The 19,968-nt window shown below is 43.7% G+C and overlaps 1 protein-coding gene across 3 annotated transcripts in view; it reads right to left on the minus strand.

Moving 5' to 3' along the window:
* ZNF704 (zinc finger protein 704) overlaps positions 1-19,968 on the minus strand; it is a 218,174-nt gene that overhangs the window by 35,279 nt on the left and 162,927 nt on the right. For all 3 annotated transcript variants that reach the window (XM_082432844.1, XM_082432846.1, XM_082432845.1), the window contains exons 3-4: positions 12,401-12,504; positions 7,374-7,606 (exon numbers count right to left, since the gene is read on the minus strand). In XM_082432844.1, the coding sequence (XP_082288970.1) occupies positions 7,374-7,606; positions 12,401-12,504 (337 nt within the window). The remainder of the gene's footprint in view (positions 1-7,373; positions 7,607-12,400; positions 12,505-19,968) is intronic.

A 19,968-nucleotide genomic window follows, 5' to 3' on the forward strand; every position in this document is an offset into this window, starting at 1 on the left:
CGGAATCTCCCACATGCCCAATGGGACATTCACAGCAGCACCCAGGAAAGCTCTTTAGAATCACCCAACTTTGGCCTTGTGGGCTACGATGGTTGGAAAGAACTTCCTGGGGATTCATCACTTTTGCAGCAGCTTCCAGAATGTCTCTCATACCGACTGCTTTGGGGCTATAGGTTTCCTCCTTTGGCCAAGAAAGATCTTTGGCCAAGGCTTCCTTCTTCATCTTCTCTCTGCTTCCCTTTCCATGGCAAACTTCCATGATGGTTTTGAATTATTTCATACTTAGGGTACATGGAGTAGTTTCTATTTTCCTGATAGAACCCAGACTGGTACACAGGACTGACAAGATGACTGCTGAAGGTCACCTTCAGTTCCAAGAGTGCAAACACAGCTGGATTTTGGAGTATTATATGACACGTCCAGGGATAAGTTCAATTACAGCTATATTCCAGAAGGTACATAAGCATGACTTTGAGCATCACATGACCAGTTTACCAGACAGCTGCCTGGAGTTAACGTCAAAGTTGCCTTAACTGTTAGAAGTTGTAGGGATTCCAATTCTTTTCTTTACTGGGAGAGCAGCCTTATACATGTCACCTCACCACCTTGGGACTTTCTTTATTCGTAAAACAAGAGGACTGAACAAGATTAGTGATTTTGGATCTGTGAGGTGTGTAGGTAAATTCCAATGTATACCAAGCAGGGATTAAAAATCTCTCACCTGTATGTGCCATTTATAGATTCTGTGGTAATAAAATTTAAAAATAACAAAAAGATTTTTGTAAAGGGAATAATACAGAATGTATCCCCTTGTATCTGGCTTCTATACCTTAGCATAATTTTTTTTGAGATTCACCCACTGTTTCTTATTTCAGTCATTAGTTGCCTTTTATTGTGGTGTAGTATTCCATTTTATAACGTATCACAGGTTTCCAGTTTGGGGTGGCGATGAATAAAACTGTTATGAAATTTGTCTACAAGTGTTTTTGTGGACATGCTTTCTTATCTCTTAGGTAAATATCTTAAGAGTGGAATTACTGGGTCATATGGTGAATATATATTTACCTTTATAAGAAAGTGCCGAACCGCTTTACAAAGTGGTTGTACCATTTTACATTCTCAAGAGCAATGAATGAGAGTTCCTGTTGCCAACATTTGGTATTTTGCACACCAAAAAGTGCACACTGTATGATTCCATTTTCAACAGGCAAAATTAATCTCTAGTGACAGAAGTCAGGGCAGTGGCTGCCTGTCTGGGGTGGGGGGTGGCATCTGACTGCAGAGGACACAAGGAATGCTGGCCTGGATCAGAGTGGTGGTTACTCAGGTGGAGACATTAGTCAAAACTCACTGAACTATACATTTAAAGCAGGCTCATTTTATCATGTGGAAATGATACCTAAATATAGAGTAGATTTAAAATGATTTCTAAAACCACAACAAAAGCATTCCTGAATTAATAGAAATCCCTAGTCATTATATATTTTCTCGATCAGTGATTTCTAAAAGTGCATCTCACCTTTGGAGATATCTGTACATTTCCAGACATGATCAAGCTGTCCTGTAACTTGGAAAGGTTGAGCCTGGGCTCGATGACTTCTGAAGTTCTTCGAGCTCCTGGACCACACACTGCCTGGCAGACTGTTCTAAGATGCTGTCACTAAATTGCCTAGATCTCTCTTCTTTACCCTGATCCTCCCTGAGGTCAATCAGCTCCCCGGCTCTGGCTGGCAATGCTGTGTCATCACCATGAAACCTGTACAGTGTGACCCTGAGCTGCTTTTCTTAGCACCGACCTCCCCAGCAGTTCTAACAGATGGGTCTATTTCTGGAGCAGCAGTTCTTCTTACAGAAGGCACTTCTCTGCTCAAAATTAGTGGGTTAGGAATTAAGTCCGTGCAGAGACTGGCAACAGGCGTATTCGTGAGGGCCTTGAGGGTCTGTTTTCTTTCCGGAGCAGTCATTCACAATTTAAAGCGATTCACTGCTTTCTGATTCTGAAAGATTGAACACGTAGAATGGAGCAAACGATTAATTCTACTGTTTACTGTTTACTACTGTACAACTATGACCGAAGCAGCTTATGTGAACTGAGCTGTTTTTTCTCTGACTTGAGATTCTCTCTAGTCCACAGGTAAAGTGGTTCATGGTCAAGACACCTGTGAAATAAATGAAAATAATGAAGGCTGGAATTTCGTGATTGCCTTTGATTTGTGCTGATGTTCTGAAATGCAGAGTCTTGAGTCAGATTTCCTCGCAGGGCCCTGATTTCTGACACTGTCATTGCTTCCTTCACCCCTCACCTGACGTAGTCTGGCCTCTTCCATTAACCCTAAATAAGCCCAAGGTGGCTGAGGTGGCCGAGGGGCTGCAGCGGCCCTGACCTGGTCAGGATGGGTCAGGATGGAGGATGGAGGCAGGCAGCCTTCTCTCTCCACACCCACGGTTCTCAAATTCCATTCGGTCTGTTGTCAAATGGGTAAAAAGGAAAGCGAAATATTAGCAGCCAGCATTTACTGCTCACATAATCCTCACAACAACTTGATCAATATGGTGCTATCATTCTCCATATTGTACAGATGAGGAAACTGAGGCTTAGAGAGATCAAGTGATTTGCTAAGGGCACAGGAGTACGGCAGCTGGGGTGCTAATTCCAGAGCCCGAACTGTTTTATCCTGTTTAGCAATGGACAAATCCAAAATCCGACTGAACTAGGAATCTGACATGGAAAGAAGCACATTAGTAATTAGCTATCAGCCCCTCTTGATTTTCTAGAGGTCGTCAGGAATGGTGGTTAACTCTTGGCCTTCCAGAGAATTGTTTTCTCCCAGACGCCTGGAGCGGCTGTATTTAGGGCCATTGCACCACCTTGTGGTTATGATGGGAACTGCACCTTCCCCGTAGTCCCAGAATCCTGGTTCTTACTACCAAGCTTTTCTCCGAGCAGCCTCGAAGTACAGTCAGTCTGAAATTCCAGAGGAAAAAATCTTCTAGAACGGGGCTTGACGCAGTTGACTGGCCGATCTCCAGAGCCGGGAGAAAGAAGCCTTTCATTTCCCTTCCTCGCACCCCACGTACCTTGGCTGAAGGGCCTGTTAAGAGCGATGGGCGTTTCCTGCGGGAAGTCGCGCCCCCATCAGACAGCCTGGAGTTCCTCTCTCTGTCTTCAATTTCTTTGCAAACCCTTTGCACCCCGCTCCCGCCCTGCCATGTAATGTTGGCTGTAGCTGGGTCTGTTTTCTTTCCATGTTGTTTTCTTCTGGGAGGCAGAGGGAAATGTGGATTCCTTCAATTAATTTGCCTCAAGAGTTTCATCTTTGCTCTTTCAGCGAAACTGATCTTATTTCTAACACATTATAAACTACAGGATTTTGGGCAATTCACATAACCTCAGTGAGACTCTCTTCTGCACAATAGGCATAGGACTAGGCCAAGGATTTTTGTGATGATTCAATGACATGCTGCATTTAAAAGCATTTTGTAAACTGTAACAAAACATGCAAATGTAGTTACTGTCAGCAATTGTTTCTTGCTTACTACTGAGAGTAGGCGATAACGCCTTGTCTAGGCAATGAATCTGTCTTCCTCTTTACACAAGTGGAACAGGGATCACGTACGAGGTGACAGTGAGGAAAAGCGATAAGGAGTTTCCATAATGAGGAGGACGATCAGGGTCATTGCTTCATAATCAGTATAGGGTATGCCTCCTGCCCCTTTGTTTTGGGGTCCTAAAATGTCCATTACAGAGTTGCTACATTCCAGTACATGGGGTTTTGGGGCTTGTAAGCCCTTTCTACTTACGGCTGGTCACACTTAATCTACATGATTGTCTCAAGAGAGGTTTGATAATGCCTGTTTGCCTGTTTGACAGATTAAGAAGCTGATGATCAGAGGGATGAAGTGTTTTCCTTAAGTTCTCAGGGTAGCAAAGTTGAGTTGAGAATGTGGATCTTTTGATTTCCGATCAGGGCTCCTTCATTTACCACTTATCATGTTCCCTCTTTATAATAAGGAACAGGGGCTTTCAAACTTTTTTGACCAGGAGCCACAGTAAGAGATACATTTTATACAGTAGACATGTAAGTGTACAACTGAAACCAAAGCATCAAGAAACAGTACTTATCCTGATTATGTACATTGCACCCTATTCTGTCCTATTCATTAATGTGCTGTTCACAGCTCATTAAACCGATTCACAACCCACTAGTGGATTGAGACCTGCAGTTTGGAAAATACTGATCTAGAAGGTTCTCAAACAATCCCCACAGGATACGTGACCATCACAACTGCCCGTGGTCTCAAATGGATATTATGAATCTGAGGGAATGAAGAGGAAAATAAAATGAATTCAGAAAGTTTCACCAACTAGAACATATTGCCTAATGGATTAGACAATTAACTCTCAGAAATCTTTTGAAATACGATTTTTAAAACTCTAAAATAGCTGCATTACACTTACTGTGTTTCTACCACATCGTGAGCACAGCATTTATCACTCATAATTATTACTGCCTCTTTACACATCAGTGCCCACCCACCCAACTTTCCACCCTGAAGGAAGGGGCTACGCCTTAATCTCAGGGCACTGAGCACTGTGCTTGCTGGGTGCTCAATAAATATTGGTTCACTTAATACATTAAAAAAAATGAATTGCAACCATCCTACTTTCCTGTTACTCTCACTATTCAAAGTACCATTAAGTTCAAAAGGCAACGACTAAAGCGGCGGTGGGGGGGAGGGGACAGGTGTGATGAATTGGGCGATTGGGATTGACATGTATACACTGCTGTGTATAAAATTGATGACTAATAAGAACCTGCTGTATAAAAAAAAAAAGAAAGGCAACAACTTGGTCTATGTAAAATCCTCTGGTTAAAAATTAGCGACTACGAGGGGCTTCCCTGGTGGTGCAGTGGTTAAGAATCCACCTGCCAATGCAGGGGACACGGGTTCGAGCCCTGGTCCGGGAAGATCCCACATGCCATGGAGCACCTAAGCCCAAGCGCCGCAACTACAGAGCCTGTGCTCTAGAGCCCGCGTGCCTAGAGCCTGAGCTCCGCAACAAAAGAAGCCACTGCAGTGAGAAGCCCGCGCACTGCAATGAAAAGTAGCCCCCGCTCGCCGCAACTAGAGAAAGCCCGCATGCAGCAACGAAGACCCAACGCAGCCAAAAATAAAAAATAAATAAAAAAAAAAATTAGGGACTACGAGCTTCATCCTGTTGGTATTACCTGGGGGGAAATCCAGAGGGAGGTCATAAAGAAAGAAGGAGGAACTTGGTTTTCACTCGTTCCTGCATCCCTACTATCCCAACTCCTGCAGAGTGGGTCTGTGCCCTTCAAATAAATGCCACTAGGTAATGATTTTTTTTTTTCTTTTCCCTTGATGACTTGACTATCCCCTAATTGAGTTGAAGCCTATAGACCTTACATACGAGTCTGACTAATGCAACCTAACTGCGATGCAAGAGTATGAATTTTGGGGCTTCCCTGGTGGCGCAGTGGTTGAGAATCTGCCTGCCAATGCAGGGAACACGGGTTCGAGCCATGGTCTGGGAAGATCCCACATGCCGCGGAGCAACTAGGCCCGTGAGCCACAATTACTGAGCCTGCGCGTCTGGAGCCTGTGCTCCGCAACGAGAGGCCACGATAGAGAGAGGCCCGCGCACCGCGATGAAGAGTGGCCCCCGCTTGCCACAACTAGAGAAAGCCCTCACACAGAAACGAAGGCCCAACACAGCCATAAATAAATAAATTAAAAAAAAAATTAAAAAAAAAGAGTATGAATTTTGGCTCGTGGCTAGAGTAGAAAGGAAAGGCTGTGATGGGCCTTCAGCAGCACACCTTACAAGCATTGGGGGTTCCCTGTGCTGTGAGCCCTTGCCACAAGGCTGGGTCACGCTTGATGAGAGCCAAGGCCACACACTCTGAAGGCCCCAGAGAGAAAGTCTGTGCAGCCTGAAGCAACAGAACAAGACTCCAGGTCCACGCAGCTGTCTTGTCTATGGGTTCCCACTGATAAAAGTGCCAGCCTCTCTCCCCGTCTAGTCAAGCGAAGACGCAGTGTCTCCGGGGACCCACGGGATGCCGGAACAACTCCAGGCCCCCTGCCCAATGGACTGGAGTGTGAAACTGCAACTCTTCATGCCACTGCCTCCGGGAAGGATAGCAGACTACATTAATGCCCTGTTCTCTGGGCAGAGAGAGTGAGTATACCACCGCCCCTGCTACACATGCTGTGTGATGCTAAGAGAGACGCAGGGAGGGATGGTGTTGGATCAGTGCCATCTCTTTGTTTTTCTCTTTGAAATGAACTGGGGGAAAAAAAAGGTTGCACTGCAGTCCTCAGGGTTTTCTTTGGATTTTTGTTTGTGAATAGTCATTAATAATGAAGCTGCCAATTGCAAATTAAAAGACTAATATATAATAACAGTTTCATATTTACATGGAGATTTAAAAAATAATGTTAAAATGTTTTCTAGATAGAGCAGTAGGATTTCTTTATTCAATGAAACAGAAATGCTTTTTAAAATCGTGAGTGAACATAATGATTTAAATGTATGTGAAGAGAATGAAAAGAATATGAGTTTTCGCTTCAGGCAGACCTGGTTTGAATGGCGGCTCTGGCCCTTCCTAACCTGCAGGACAGGAGAGAGCTAAATGTATAATCTCCCTGGTCCTCAATCTCCTCCTATCAAGATAGGAAAAGAATACTTACCGTACAGGACTGCTGTGAGGACTAAATAAAAGTGTAATCAATTAATTTATTAAATCAATTAATTAGACCTCCTTTTTCACTTCTAATTTAATAAATGTATAATTTGGGGTATATTACTTATATACGACATACGTTTATATGTTAGCTTTCATGTATATTTCACACCTGGTTTTATAAAAATAAGACGCAAAATATTCTTTCCAACAACGCTTCAGGGCTCAGTGAAGCAGAAAAGAGAAAAACATATTAATTTTATTTTACAGATGAAGTTAAGTACCAGGAAGAGAGTAAGTTAATTACCAAACCAAGCCTGAAGTCCAATTTTCTGACTTCCAAATACTGGTAAGTCCCAGGTTATCTGATGTTAACTCTTAACCAGTGCAGCAACTTACAACCAGGGGAGAGGATGGGGATGGGATGGGGGGAATGCGTCCTTGGAAGAAACATATTAATATTTTAGTCGTTTCTATTTGTCTTTAGCCACGACCCTTAATTTATTTTGAAACTTCAAAGAACATTAGAGGGGAACAGAGGCTGCTCCTGGTGATCAAAAGGGGCGTGGGTTGGAGAAGTACCAGAATCACCACCCCAGGATCAAACCCGCCCTTAGAAGGCGGAGGGAAAGCACCGTCCCGCAACTGAAACCCGAAACCAACCTTTCGTTTCCTGGGAATGGGCTCGTCAAAGAGAAGGTTGCTGGCCTCCGCCTCGTCGATGCCATCGTCCGGGGGCGCGGGGCTGCGGAAGGGCTTGAAGCTGTCGGCGGACAGCGGCGGCGACGGCGTGGACGGGTTGGACTGATCGCTGGGGGCGCTCCAGCTCCAGTAGCCGCTGCTGCTCGTGCTGGAAGGCACGCCGCCTCCCTCCTTCCACGATCCGCTCAGGCCCTCTGTCCGTTCACACAAGCACAGCGTCAGTACCCAGTCCCGGACCCCGGGGAGCTCAGGCATGGGTCAGAGGGGAAACGGGGGCCCGGATTCCATGCCGGTGAAGGCACCTGCACCCCACTTGGCAGTTTGCAACAGCTGCGCATGTACGTTTTACTCTATTTATACTTCCAAAAAAAAAAAAAAAGCCGCGTTATAGTTTATAAACATTTATTTTAGCCACACGATAACAGGTTTCTCTAAGAGTTTTCTGATTGGTGTTGCTTTGTGCAACACTAGTTCTTTCGGATGAGAGTGGAGATTACATAAAAACGAGGGAAAAAAAGATGTTCTGGTTCCCTAAGTTTGGGAAGACCGGCGTTTATGGACTGTATCCCTAAGGGAGAAGTCGCTTGCGGTATTTCCCCACACCCCACACCTCCGCATTTTAACACTTTAAAAGGAATTTCTTACAGGACTGTGATTCTTGGGATACATTTATAGAAAGAGTTAGTCTAAGATTTAAGAACCTAAGAGAACGAATTTCTGATTAGTTACCTAAAGCCATTTACCATCCTGCTTTTTATAAGAAATAATCGTGCCTTACATTTGGTGTGTGTTTTACATCTTACAAAGCTTATTCACACAATCTCATGCATTCTCACAATATCTTTCAGGGTAAGGATTATCATGCCCCTTTTACAGACAAGGACCCTGAGTCCCAGGAATTGAAGTGATTTGCCATTTCACCATGATTAGTACATAACTTGGACGGGCCAGGGCCCCAAACCCTGCTATACCAGTTGGCCTTCTTTCTCCTTCAGGACATGCAGGCCCTGTGTTGTGAGCGTCCTCCATTCTCTCTGGCAAAGCTGAGATCGTAAAAGAAGTTATTGGTAATAATTACTGATAAGATTGGTGTTGAATTTTACCTTTCCACTTGTGGGGGAAAACATGATGAAATGCTTGCTAATATAGAGAGATCTTTGCCCAGTTTGAATGTCTTCAGGGGGCTCTTTTAATCACAGAAGATTTGCTTTACTTTTCAAAATGCCCAATCTTAATTAGCATTTGTATAAATTCGACTTTCTTTTTGGATAATTTCTTCTCCATATTAATGCACATTTTGAATATATTAAAACTATATTTTAACTATAAGGAGGAAAAAAATCCCAAAATGACTCATTAAAAAAATGCTGTTAACATCTGTGTAATTAGTAATGAAGTGAAGACAAATAGCAGACTAGCATTCATGGAAAAATTTCTCAACTACGTTCACCTAATTATAGGCTTCCAGAATATTCCACAACTATGTCAAGCAAAAAGTTCAGTTAGATGAATGAAGTTTTAAGTTGAATAGCAGAAGTAAGTTGACCATCTCATTAAAGCCAGGCTCTAACAGAATTACATGGTCATTTATGCAGGCTCACACCTTGACAGCAGCAACAAAACCAAATCAGCATCTCAGTCCCTGTAGTCTACACAGAGACTGATATACTCCCTGGACCCGAGTTGCCTCTAATAAATAAGAAAGCTCCATTCAATACAACATGACTTCAAGAGGAGCCCAGTGTAAGGCCTTAGGTAATACTACCTGGTGTGACAAACTCACGTGACAAGCCCAGGAGGCTTATAAATATATCACAGCATGCACTTGTAAATAAAACAAGTTCATAGTGCAAGATCTGTAATCATGTTAAGTATGAGGAACTGAAATTATTTTGAGAACCAACAATTGTTACAGTGTGGTTACACTGCTTCATGCCAATGCCAGAAGTTAATTTGTTTGTTTACCTGTGAATGACATTTCCTTTAGAAACACTATTTAGGGACCTCCCTGGTGGTCCAGTGGTTAAGAATCGGCCTTCCAATGCAAGGGACTCGGGGGTTCAATCCCTGGTTGGGGAACTAAGATCCCACATGCCGTGGGGCAACTAGCCCACGCGCTGCAACTACTGAGCCCATGTGCTCTGGAGCCCACGCACCACAACTAGAGAGCCTGCGTGCCACAACTACTGCGTCCATGCACTGCAAAGAAATATCCCGCATGCTGAACTGAAGATCACAAGTGTCACAACTAAGACCCGATGCAGCCAAATAAATATTTAAAAAACAAACACTATTTAATCAGAAGGACAATGGAATCTAGAAATATATTTTTCAGAAATTTTTTCAGAAAAAAGTCAGAACCAATTCATAGTATTTTTTAGAGAGCAGTGTCTCCTTATCTTAAACATGTGTTTGCTAAAAATGCAGACAGGCATTTTGCTGAATCTCACCCTCTTTGCCAACCCACATCCTAACAAAATGATCCTTTTCCAGCACAGTAAAGGATCACAACAGTTTCCCAAAATTCACTGATATACAATCATTCTGGAGATAATTTTTATTTCTAAAAAGAAAGCCTTCATTATCATAAATTGCTTTCCCTTTTTAAGAATTTCCTCCCCTTTGCAGAATAAATGAGAGATATCAGAAATTTGGGATTACTATTTGGATAGTTATTTTTTAAGTCATAATGAACACTTTCTTTATAACTATGCTAAGAAAAGTTTGTATTGAAGAAGCAAAAGGTTTATTTTGATTCTAACATTTCAATACAAAGGAATATTAAAAATGTTCTCAAATTAAAAATATTCAATGGTAAAAAGAACGATTACATCAAAATTACTGTTTTCCCCTGAGGATTCCGTGAAATTCTGTAATTCCTTTTTCCTAGAATAGGTTTTGAGGATGACTTCAGTTTTGCTTTTCCTATCATCTTTCTTTAGCAGCTTTGCCAAGCTGAGAGGGACATCAGGGGAAATCATGCTCATCTCAAGAGCACGGTGTCTACTCTGTGTGAGGAGGTGACATCACCCCAGCTTGAGGTGAATCATGACGGTGGGCACTCCTGATTTCTGGTATTGATCTGAATTCCCAGTATCTTGACCATTCTTCCCACTTACAAATGGACTGGAGTAAGTTTTGGTGAAGATTCAGTGGATGTTCCACAAGTTTATTTTAACACCTCCTGCTTACAACCAGATTATGGGTGAACCCTGGCTCTAGCTCATCATTGACTAGGCTGGCTTTTGGGAGAAGGTTTTCCCTGGCTGTTAAGTTCCATCCAGCGGTCTCAGTGCAGTACATTCACTGAAGTGCAATATGGCTTCTGCTCCATGGGCCATCCACTGTGAATGCTCTTGCCAAAGCCACCAAATTCTTCATGAGGCAGAATTGAGTCCTTTTCATGCTTGACCTTCTGAAGCATCAGATGTCGCTCCCTGAAACAAGCTTTTTCCTTGACTTTCATGAAGTCACACTCTCCTAATCTCTGCTTCTCCAGTTACCCCTCCCTCTGCCTCTTCCTGGGTTCTTTTCCTTCCATGAAGAGAAGGCTCACCACTTCCCTCTTAGCCACCTTCTCTTCGCCCACCACTTCTCTACAACGCTCTCAGGATCATTTCATCTACACTCATGGCTTCAAAATGTTGCCTTCCAATTCCACATCAGCCCAGACCTCTCCCCCAGGCTGCACCCAGATCCCCATCAGATGCTGCGTCTTGGATGATCCTCAGGTACTCCCCACTAAACGTGTTTCAAGCTGGACCTATCATGTTCTTCAGCAACCCCACTTCTTGCTCCAAACATTCACTAATGGATGTCTTCCTCTGCCTTTGTTCCCCATCTCAGGGAATGGGCTTCCTTGCTGAAGCACAGCAACTTCACAGAAGTCACCCTTATCACTCCCCCTCCTTCATCCTCTCTGTCCATCACCAACTCCTGTTGATTCTGCCTTTTTCACATTTCTCAGTTATGCCCTATATGCATCCACACTGTGACCACCAAGATTCAGGACACCCACATGTGTTTTTTTTTCTTTATTTTTTGTTTTGGCCTGTAAATCCAATTATAACTTTCCAGTGCCTAAATCATTTAATAGCTCTCCTATAGCCTCAGATTAATGTCCAAACTCATAACCAGGCATACATGGCCCCCTGATTTCCTGACAGGCTCTCCAACTTCATCTCCTACTGCCCTCCTGATTTATCATATTGAATTATACAAGTCAATATTATATCATGACTAAGAAGATCTGGAATCAGGAAGATAGAATAGAATTTCAGCTCTGCTCTTTACAGGTTAATTAATCCCCAAGTGCCTCAGCTCACTCATCTGTAAAACAGTGATAACATCTCATAGAACTGTTGTGAGAATTACATGAGATAAAGCAAGCTTAGCACTTGGCACATAGTAAGTGCTCAATAAATGCTAGCCATTAATACAGCTGTGATAGTCTTCCCCCCCCCCCCCCACAAAGAGACTGTACACTACCTGAGAGTATGGACACTGCTTCAGTGATGTATTCAAACCATCTATTATGGTACCTAATAAATATATACTGAATGAAAGAATAGATTAAGAAGCCTAGGATAATGCTTTTTCAAAATATTTAACCTTCAGAGCTCTTTGATCCAACTCCCTCTCCAACCAAACAGAAAAAAAAAGCTGGGGAAGTAACTTCATTAGACCAGTCTCCATTTACCTGGGGGAAAAAGGAACACAAGTTCTCAAAGACGTGTTCTGGAAAGGTGATGGGGATCAATAAATGTGTAGTGAAAGGATGAATGTATGAATGAGATGCAGTGGGGTCTTTGGGATGAGGAGGAGGAGGATGATAGCTCTGGGGTCCACTTCTTCGGCATTTCTCCTCACTTCCTGCTGATGGGTGAGCGTTAGTTGTTCATTGTGTGTGGCAGGAATGAGACCCCTCAAAGAGAAGCTCTGCTCTCGGTGTCAGAGGGTCCTCCCTGTGCCCCGTACCCCAGCCTCACCGTTCTGCCGCACAGGAGGGCTCCGAACCAAAGGGCTGGTGGACAAGCTAGTCAGTACCATCGCTGCTGTCACCTTGTCCATGTCCAGTTCCTCTGAGGATTTCCTGGAAAACAGGGAGGGGCATTGTTAACTGCTCATTCTGCACCTACCATGCCAAGGACCACATGCTACCACACACATTTACTCCTTTAGCTTGTTGCAATGAAAACCCAGTGTTTTGTTAGTTTTACTGTACAGGTAAGGAAGCCGAAGTTCAGAAGTCAAAATCATAGAGTATTAGGGGACTTCCGTGGCAGTCCCGTGGTTAAGACGCTGTGCTTCCACCGCAAGGGGGCGCAGGTGCAATCCCTGGTCAGGGAACTAAGATCCCACATGATGCGCGGCATGGCAAAAAGAATTAAATTAAATTTAAAAAATCTGATTTATTAAAAAAAATCCTACAGTATTAGGAAGTGATGGTTTCATTCACTGGTCATTCATCTAACAGGTGCTTACTGAGAGTACAGTACTGGGCTAGGCACTTCTAGGCATAGGTGATGCATGGTAAACAACACACAAGGCTGGTGGGAAGAGACACAACGATCAGTAAACAACCAAAAAGGAACAGAATAATTTCTGATAGTGACAAGTGCTATGCAGAGCATAGACAGTTTGACATGACGATGGCTGTGGGCAGCTGCACTTATTGGGGTCAGGAAAGGTTCTCCGAGAAGGTGATGTCTGAGGTGAATGAAGTGTGAAGGAGGAGGGGAAGGGGAAATGGACCTCAAGCAGCAGAGACAGCTGTGTGAAGGTGAGGCAGCGGGAATCAGCATTGGATATTTCAAGAGAGACCCACTGGCGTGAGAAGGGGAGAGTGGTGCCAAACTGGTCTTGTGGGGTCGTGTGGCCATGGAAGGTGTTTCGGTTTTATTCCAGGTGCAACAGGAAGTCCCTAGAAGGCTTGAAGCAGGTCTAGTGACATAAAATGATTAATATTTTTAAGTTCATGACCCGAGCTGCTATATGGAGAACAGATTTTAGGGAAGGCAGAATAGAAGCAGGGAGGCCAGTTAGGACATGATCGCTAGGAGTCCAGACAAGAGGAAACAGTGGCATGGACCAGGTTGGGGGCAGCAGCAGGTGGTCTGGCAGGACTGGCTGCTGTACTTGGTGTGCGGGGTGAGCAGAAGGGCAGGCGCCCAGGTGTTTGGCTTGAGCATTAACTAGAGCCATTTACCGAGATGGAGAGAGTGGAGGGGAACGCAGTTAGGGGTGTGTAAACTCCAGTGCTCTGCTTTACAACACTCTACTAAAGGAAGGCTAGGGCAGGGGTTAGTTACCATGTGGTTAAAGTGAAGAGCCACTGAAATGAAGAAGTTACTCTGGTTCATTAATCTTGGCCAGTTAACCCTGAATAAAGGTTCATCAGATAATGATCATCGTGAACCAGAGACAGCTTGATTTCAATAAAGAAGTTAATATCGAGAGGCAAAAATGTATGCAGTACCTTGACATCAGATAAATTGTACCATCTCCTGAGAGATGAACATTTCGAATAAGGGAACAGTTGAAGAAGCACCAGAGGAATAATGAGGCATATCGACAAAGGAATTGACACTTTGACAAATGTGGCTTCCATTCACAGGTGTGCTGTACAATTTGTAAAAGCAATGAACCCTTAGAGAAACTTTATGGCATTGCTTCACAACAACAATGGGAAAAGAGATTCCTGAATTGGAGAAAAATCAAATGGTTCCCAGTTTAGGTGGGCTGGATTAATTTCAACATGAAGTTACAAAAATGATTACAATTTGGCTCTCTGATGTTCACCATGGTGCTGAATTACTAAGCAAAGCATACTCTTTCAATCTAAGGTACCAAAGATGGGAATCTTTGAAATTTTCTTCTATAGTTCTTCTCAAAGTACCTTATGCTCTCTCTTGGCCAACTGATCCATCAAAAGACAAATTACTTGTTTCAGAGAAAAATACTTCTAGAAAGTGAGCTTGAGAGCACACAATGAAATTTATTGCACAGAAGTTTTCAAGACAATTTCATACACTTAGGGAAGAAACTACTCACTCATTTGGCATACCATTAAAAGATTTTACAGTATTCACAATTTATAAGATCCTTGTACTTGGGAGTAAAAGTGATGTCATTTCCCCCCCACCCCAGAAATGAGGGCTCCTGAAACAGCACCAGGGAAAGAACGTAAAGCATCGTAAGGTAACTTTGAGTGTTTTATGGCTCAACCTTCCCATGTAGTCATGGTCACAGGGGGACTGAGTTACTTGGGGGCCTTGAAGGAGAAAGGCTTGCTACAGAGACTGTTCTGTAGATGGTGGGGCTCCTCTGACCGGCTGCCGGCCCAGAGCCCAGCTGTCAGGATCACTCCAGGCCGGCGGGGGGCGCACCTGAACAGGCTGCGCTGCCATCTCTTCAAAGACTGAATTACAGGAGCTGCTGACTTCTCTTTCCCACTGTCAGTCTTCTCCTTCTCTTTTGTTAACAAAAGGTGTAAGAACCTGGAAAAGAGGCCCATGAGCCTGGCACAGGGAAATGGCATCACTTTGTAGGGAGAAGGTCCCCTTGCCACCCTCCCCGATCCCTAATGGGACCTGCTATACAGTCATGGTTTTCCCCTCTTGGTTTCAGGGACCTTCATTTTTCCTTCCTCAATCTGCTCTGTAGCTTTTTTGATTTTTCCCATCTAACACGCACATTTTGTTTCAGAGGTCTCAACTGATAATTAACTCAAAAGCTGAGTTGTGTGTTCTTTAAATATGGAGATCAATAGAGCATGTATCATTACAAAATACGCATTTTTATGTCGCATTTCCAAAAGCTGACGTTTCAAAATAATTATTGCCTGTCACAGAGCAGATTTCTGATGAGGAGTAAAAAGGGGAATAAACATTAGTATAACAGAGTGTTTCTGAATTTGGATTACCTTTAAGTTTCCCATTGGCATTGGAGTTTACTAACAACAACCACAAATCAAAGGAATACATTGCTAATGATTCAATTAACCTGTATTTCTCAGGAAGTATTTTTATCATGCTACATGAAACATTACCGGATGATATGGCCTTGTGCTGAGTTGTGTTTTTGTTTTTATCTTTAATTTCTTTTGGTACAGTACTATCTAATTACTGATTCATTGGTGCTGTAAATTCAAACCCTTATAATTAAACACAAATAGATGATATACAAAGTAGAATTTGTTACACTTTGAGAGAATCGCTACAAAGGCCTTCTGGTAGATTTAGAGTTGTTGAGGCTGGAAAAAAAAACCACTGGACGTGATATTACATACTCTCTCCTAATTTGAAATTGAATTTGAATCTACTGTTGAAAACCTTACTAATCACATGTTTACAAAAGGTTGAGACCTTTTTCAATTAATCTTTACTCTCAGACTTAATTGAGTATTATGGGACTTAATAACATTTAGAATTATTTTTAAAAAATAGTAATATTCACTGTTACTCTATATGTGATTTGTCCCTCAGGTTGACCTGGCTTCGATGGATGAATAGGATTTCAAGAAGGGAGAATCACATTTCAGGCAAGGAATTAGGCAAGTCCTTGTCTTGTAATCCACTTAGGAGTCCTATTTGAAGGATGGGAGACGAGGACACAGAGCCTGGGCCAGTTCATGGGGCCTCATGTGCCAGGCTAAGTGGTTTGTCATATTCTTGTAAGCAGAGGGAAGCCATTGAACCTTCATGAACCTGGGGGAGAGATAGATGCTCAATCTGTATTTTAGAAAAAGGTCAAACTGGAAAATGTAATGGAAAGGGAAGAAGCTAAAGGTAGGCTGTTTAACTATTTTTAGTTAAACCGTAATTCAAACCCAAAGTAATAGACTAAGAGACATCTGTTGCTCGATGAACAGATAGCATTTAGTCTTTGAGGACAGACTCCCTACATATCTGCTAAGGAGGTGGCCTGGGCCTCTCTGGGAGAGGCGGTAAATGTAATGGTGAAGAGCACAGACTTTGGAATGAATTAGATCATGTGGCTTCAAATCCACTCTGCCATTACTAGCTGTGTGACCTTGGGTAAATTACTTAACATCTCAGAGTCTCTGTTTCTTTATTAGAAAGAGGAAGATAAAAATAGATCTGTTGAGAAGGTTAAATGAGAAAACGTATGCAAGCACAAGCACACAGCCTCACTACAGTAAGGGTTCCGTGGATGTTAGCTATTATTAACCTTCAAGTTCATGAACACGCCCATAGCACATAACCCCACAGGAAAGAGGGAAGTGTTAGGTTATTTCACTTGCTCTTCTTATTCAGCACCAGCACTAGCGGTTGTTACTTTTCTTTTTTTGCGGGGGTAGGGTGGGGTGGCTTGTGGTGGTGGTGTTATTTTTCATAAAGACACAAACTTCACAAGAGTAAGAGGTGGCAACTGGCACGGGGAGGAGAAGCTGCTGGGTCCCTCTCTAGAGCTTTGCGTTGGTGCCTTGGCAAGGATACAGCTCATGACATCACAGATCTTGAGGACGGTCCACAAGTTGTCAAAGCCTTGAGTGCCCATTTGGATTTAATTCTGAAAAACTTTCTGCTTTCAACCCTCACTCCTGCAGTAGTAGCTGTGTGCTCAGAGCTCCTTTAGTTCCTGGAAATACAGTGTCAAGAAAATTCGGCAGAATCTCTGCCCTCCGGAGCTCTAGTCTGTAGGAGAACCAGACTTTCATGGGATACACACAAATAAATGTAAACTTACAGACGTGACAAATGTCAGGAAGGAGTGGATGGATTCGGTGCTCCTGGCTAAGGGGAGAACTCCCGGCTCAGGGGGACTGCAAGGGGCACTGGTGTCGCCTCGCTGAGGCCGTGGACGAGCCCCGGGCTGGGCAGTGCGAGAGTGCAGGCCAGGCTGCCATCAAAGGAGTGACAAGGCCGAGCAGGGTATGCCTTGCACAGGTGGGGCCTGTGAAGTCCTGTAAGGCCCTTATCTTAAAGGCCCTGGGAAGCACTGAATTGTTTCAAGTGGGGTGGGGTTGGGAGAGGTCAGGTCAGCTTGGGGTGATGCTATCAGATTTGCTTTTCAAAAAGCTCAGTCTGGCTGCCATGTGGAAAATGAGTTTCTGGGGTTTGACAACCGATCTTTTATCGGAAGAAGTGATTGCCTGGTGACCGTGGCAGCAGGTTGCAGAATGACATCACCTGTGACATGAAGAGGCAGTTGGGGGGCTGTGCAGCATCAGGGGACACGGCTCCGGGCCCGGGGACTCCCGCATGGGAGGGCGCTGCCGGTCTGGCCCCGAGCGCTCGGCCGTGGCCTGCGCTGAGAAGCCTGGCTATTGTTCACGCCACAAGAAGCGTTTTTCTTCTTTTGATAACACTTCATGCCTGATTGCCATCTGTTCGCAGGGTGCATACAAACACGGTCTCCCCTGGCTAACCCACCAGCTAAGAGAGAAGTGTTTTACACCCGAGAGAGCCATAAAAGACATTTATCTGCAATTAAAGCGTGGTAGTAATAAACGGAAATAAAAATGAAGAATACATCTCTTAGATTAGCACCGATCCAGTTCCTTAGCAACTATCAAAATCTGCTGTCTAGACCGAGTTCAATTACTTTTAAAACTTGTGGTAATCTTCGAACAAGGAATAAAGTCTGAAAATAAAGTCTCTTTCCCTAGAAAGGCCACAGTGACACCCCCAATCTTGGAATTCTGGGAAAGCTTTTCCTGAGAGTTTGGAAAACTGGATTCAGTAACTGTTAAACGTGATTAAGCACAAAAGCTTCATTTTCTTTCTAAAGGGATCTTGTAGCAAAAGTGGTCAGTGTTAACTCCTCCAATTTCATTTCAGCTGTCGTTTCCTTTAAGACTATAGGGAAGATTAGAGAAGCTGCCTTCAGTGCACTAAAGTGTCCAGTGGCCTTGATTAAACAAGACAGGAAAATTAGAGCAAACACGTCATAATAGGTAAGGCAACATACGCCAGTACTTCTGAAACGACCTGTGGGGAAGGATCATTTTTAAGAAATTTCTAATCTGTCATGGATCAATACTTTTGTAAAATACAAGGGAAAAAATGGGCCGTGGAAGATGTGTCTATGTTAAATTTCTATGTACATTTCCAAACTGCTGCTTCCTCTCAATTTCTGTACCCAGCTCACTGCAGGCTGGTAACGGAGTGCAGACCAGCACTGGTCCACGGACTGCACGTTGAGTACGCGGAACTAGGCAACTGCTTTGATGTCCATTTCACTTTGCCTGAAAACACGGCATCCAGTCCTGTCCCTCTTTCCCCCACTTGCCGCTCTGCTCCTCTTGGGCCCTCCCAGCACCGACTTCTCTCTCGGCCCTTGTCACTCTGCACCCTGGGCCCCGCACCCCATTGTCGATGATCCCTCCCCCTCTCCACTGTACTGTACGTGGGCTCTCCTCTGAAGTTACTCCTCTCTTCTGTTGGGGTTACTTTTCCTGTCACCCCCCCCCCCCACTGATGTCAGGAGAGGATGCTGGCTTTTGACCTGCCCCCTAGGAGACCATCCCTCTTCACCCTCATGCAAAAACTCCTGGGTTTCTGAGGCTCAGCTGTGCAGTTCTCTCTCCCTCTTCCTATTTTAGCCATCACCAGCCTTTCCATCAGCACCTCTCTCGCCTAATAGTCATCGAATATTTTGGCACATAAATTATAGCCATTATTTTTACCTTGCCTGGAATTTCTATCCTAGGAGATCTATTGAAAGCACCCACTATCCTAACTTCTGGCCCCTTAGCCCCCAAAACATTCAGCAGAGTGCTGAACTTGAGGGAAAGACACTGCAGTCAGATAGACTGAGGTTTAATCCCCAGAAACTCCATTTACTAGCTGAGTGATTTTAGGCAAATCTCGTAGCTTTGTGCAGCTTCATTCCTCATGTATAAAATGGGAATGATAATAATACTGACCTCACAGGGTTTTGGAAGAATTAAATAACTTATGTAAAATACCTGACATATATTAAACACTCAGTAAATAATAATTATTATTTTCATTACCCTTAAGTTCAGTGAACTTTTCTCAGGTTAAAAACCTGAATTATACCTACTGAAGTATTTATAGGTGAAATAACACAGAAACTAGGATTTGCTTTAATATACTACAGCCTTCTTCTCCCCCATCCCCAAAAGTGATATAAGATGGGCAAAATGTTAGTACCTGTTGAGGCTATGAGATGGGTATTGAGGGATTCATTTAGACCATTCGCTCTACTTCTACATATATCTGAAACTTCCACAATACAAATTTAAAACAAGAACACAAACCTGGATTTGGGCCACAATTTGTCATTTCTCTCCCCCAGCCTCACACTATCCTGCTCTCTAGCTCACACTGCCTTACTGCCACCGCACCTGCTCTTCTGCCCCCAGAGACAGCCTGTCTCTTGCTTCTTCCGATTTCCCCCAGGTTACCAGCTTGCCGCTGTCTACCTCTTCCCTACGGTTGGATTCACTAGTTGATGCCCTGGACGCGTCTTTCATCAGCATCCTGGAATCCCTGGCCTTTCTAGCCTTTTGCTTCACTGGCTCAGAAGAACCAAACCCTGGTGGGATCCTCCCTGGCTGCTTTTT

The sequence above is a fragment of the Balaenoptera physalus genome (assembly GCF_965194825.1).
Source record: "Balaenoptera physalus genome assembly, chromosome: 17".
Taxonomy (NCBI): domain Eukaryota; kingdom Metazoa; phylum Chordata; class Mammalia; order Artiodactyla; family Balaenopteridae; genus Balaenoptera; species Balaenoptera physalus.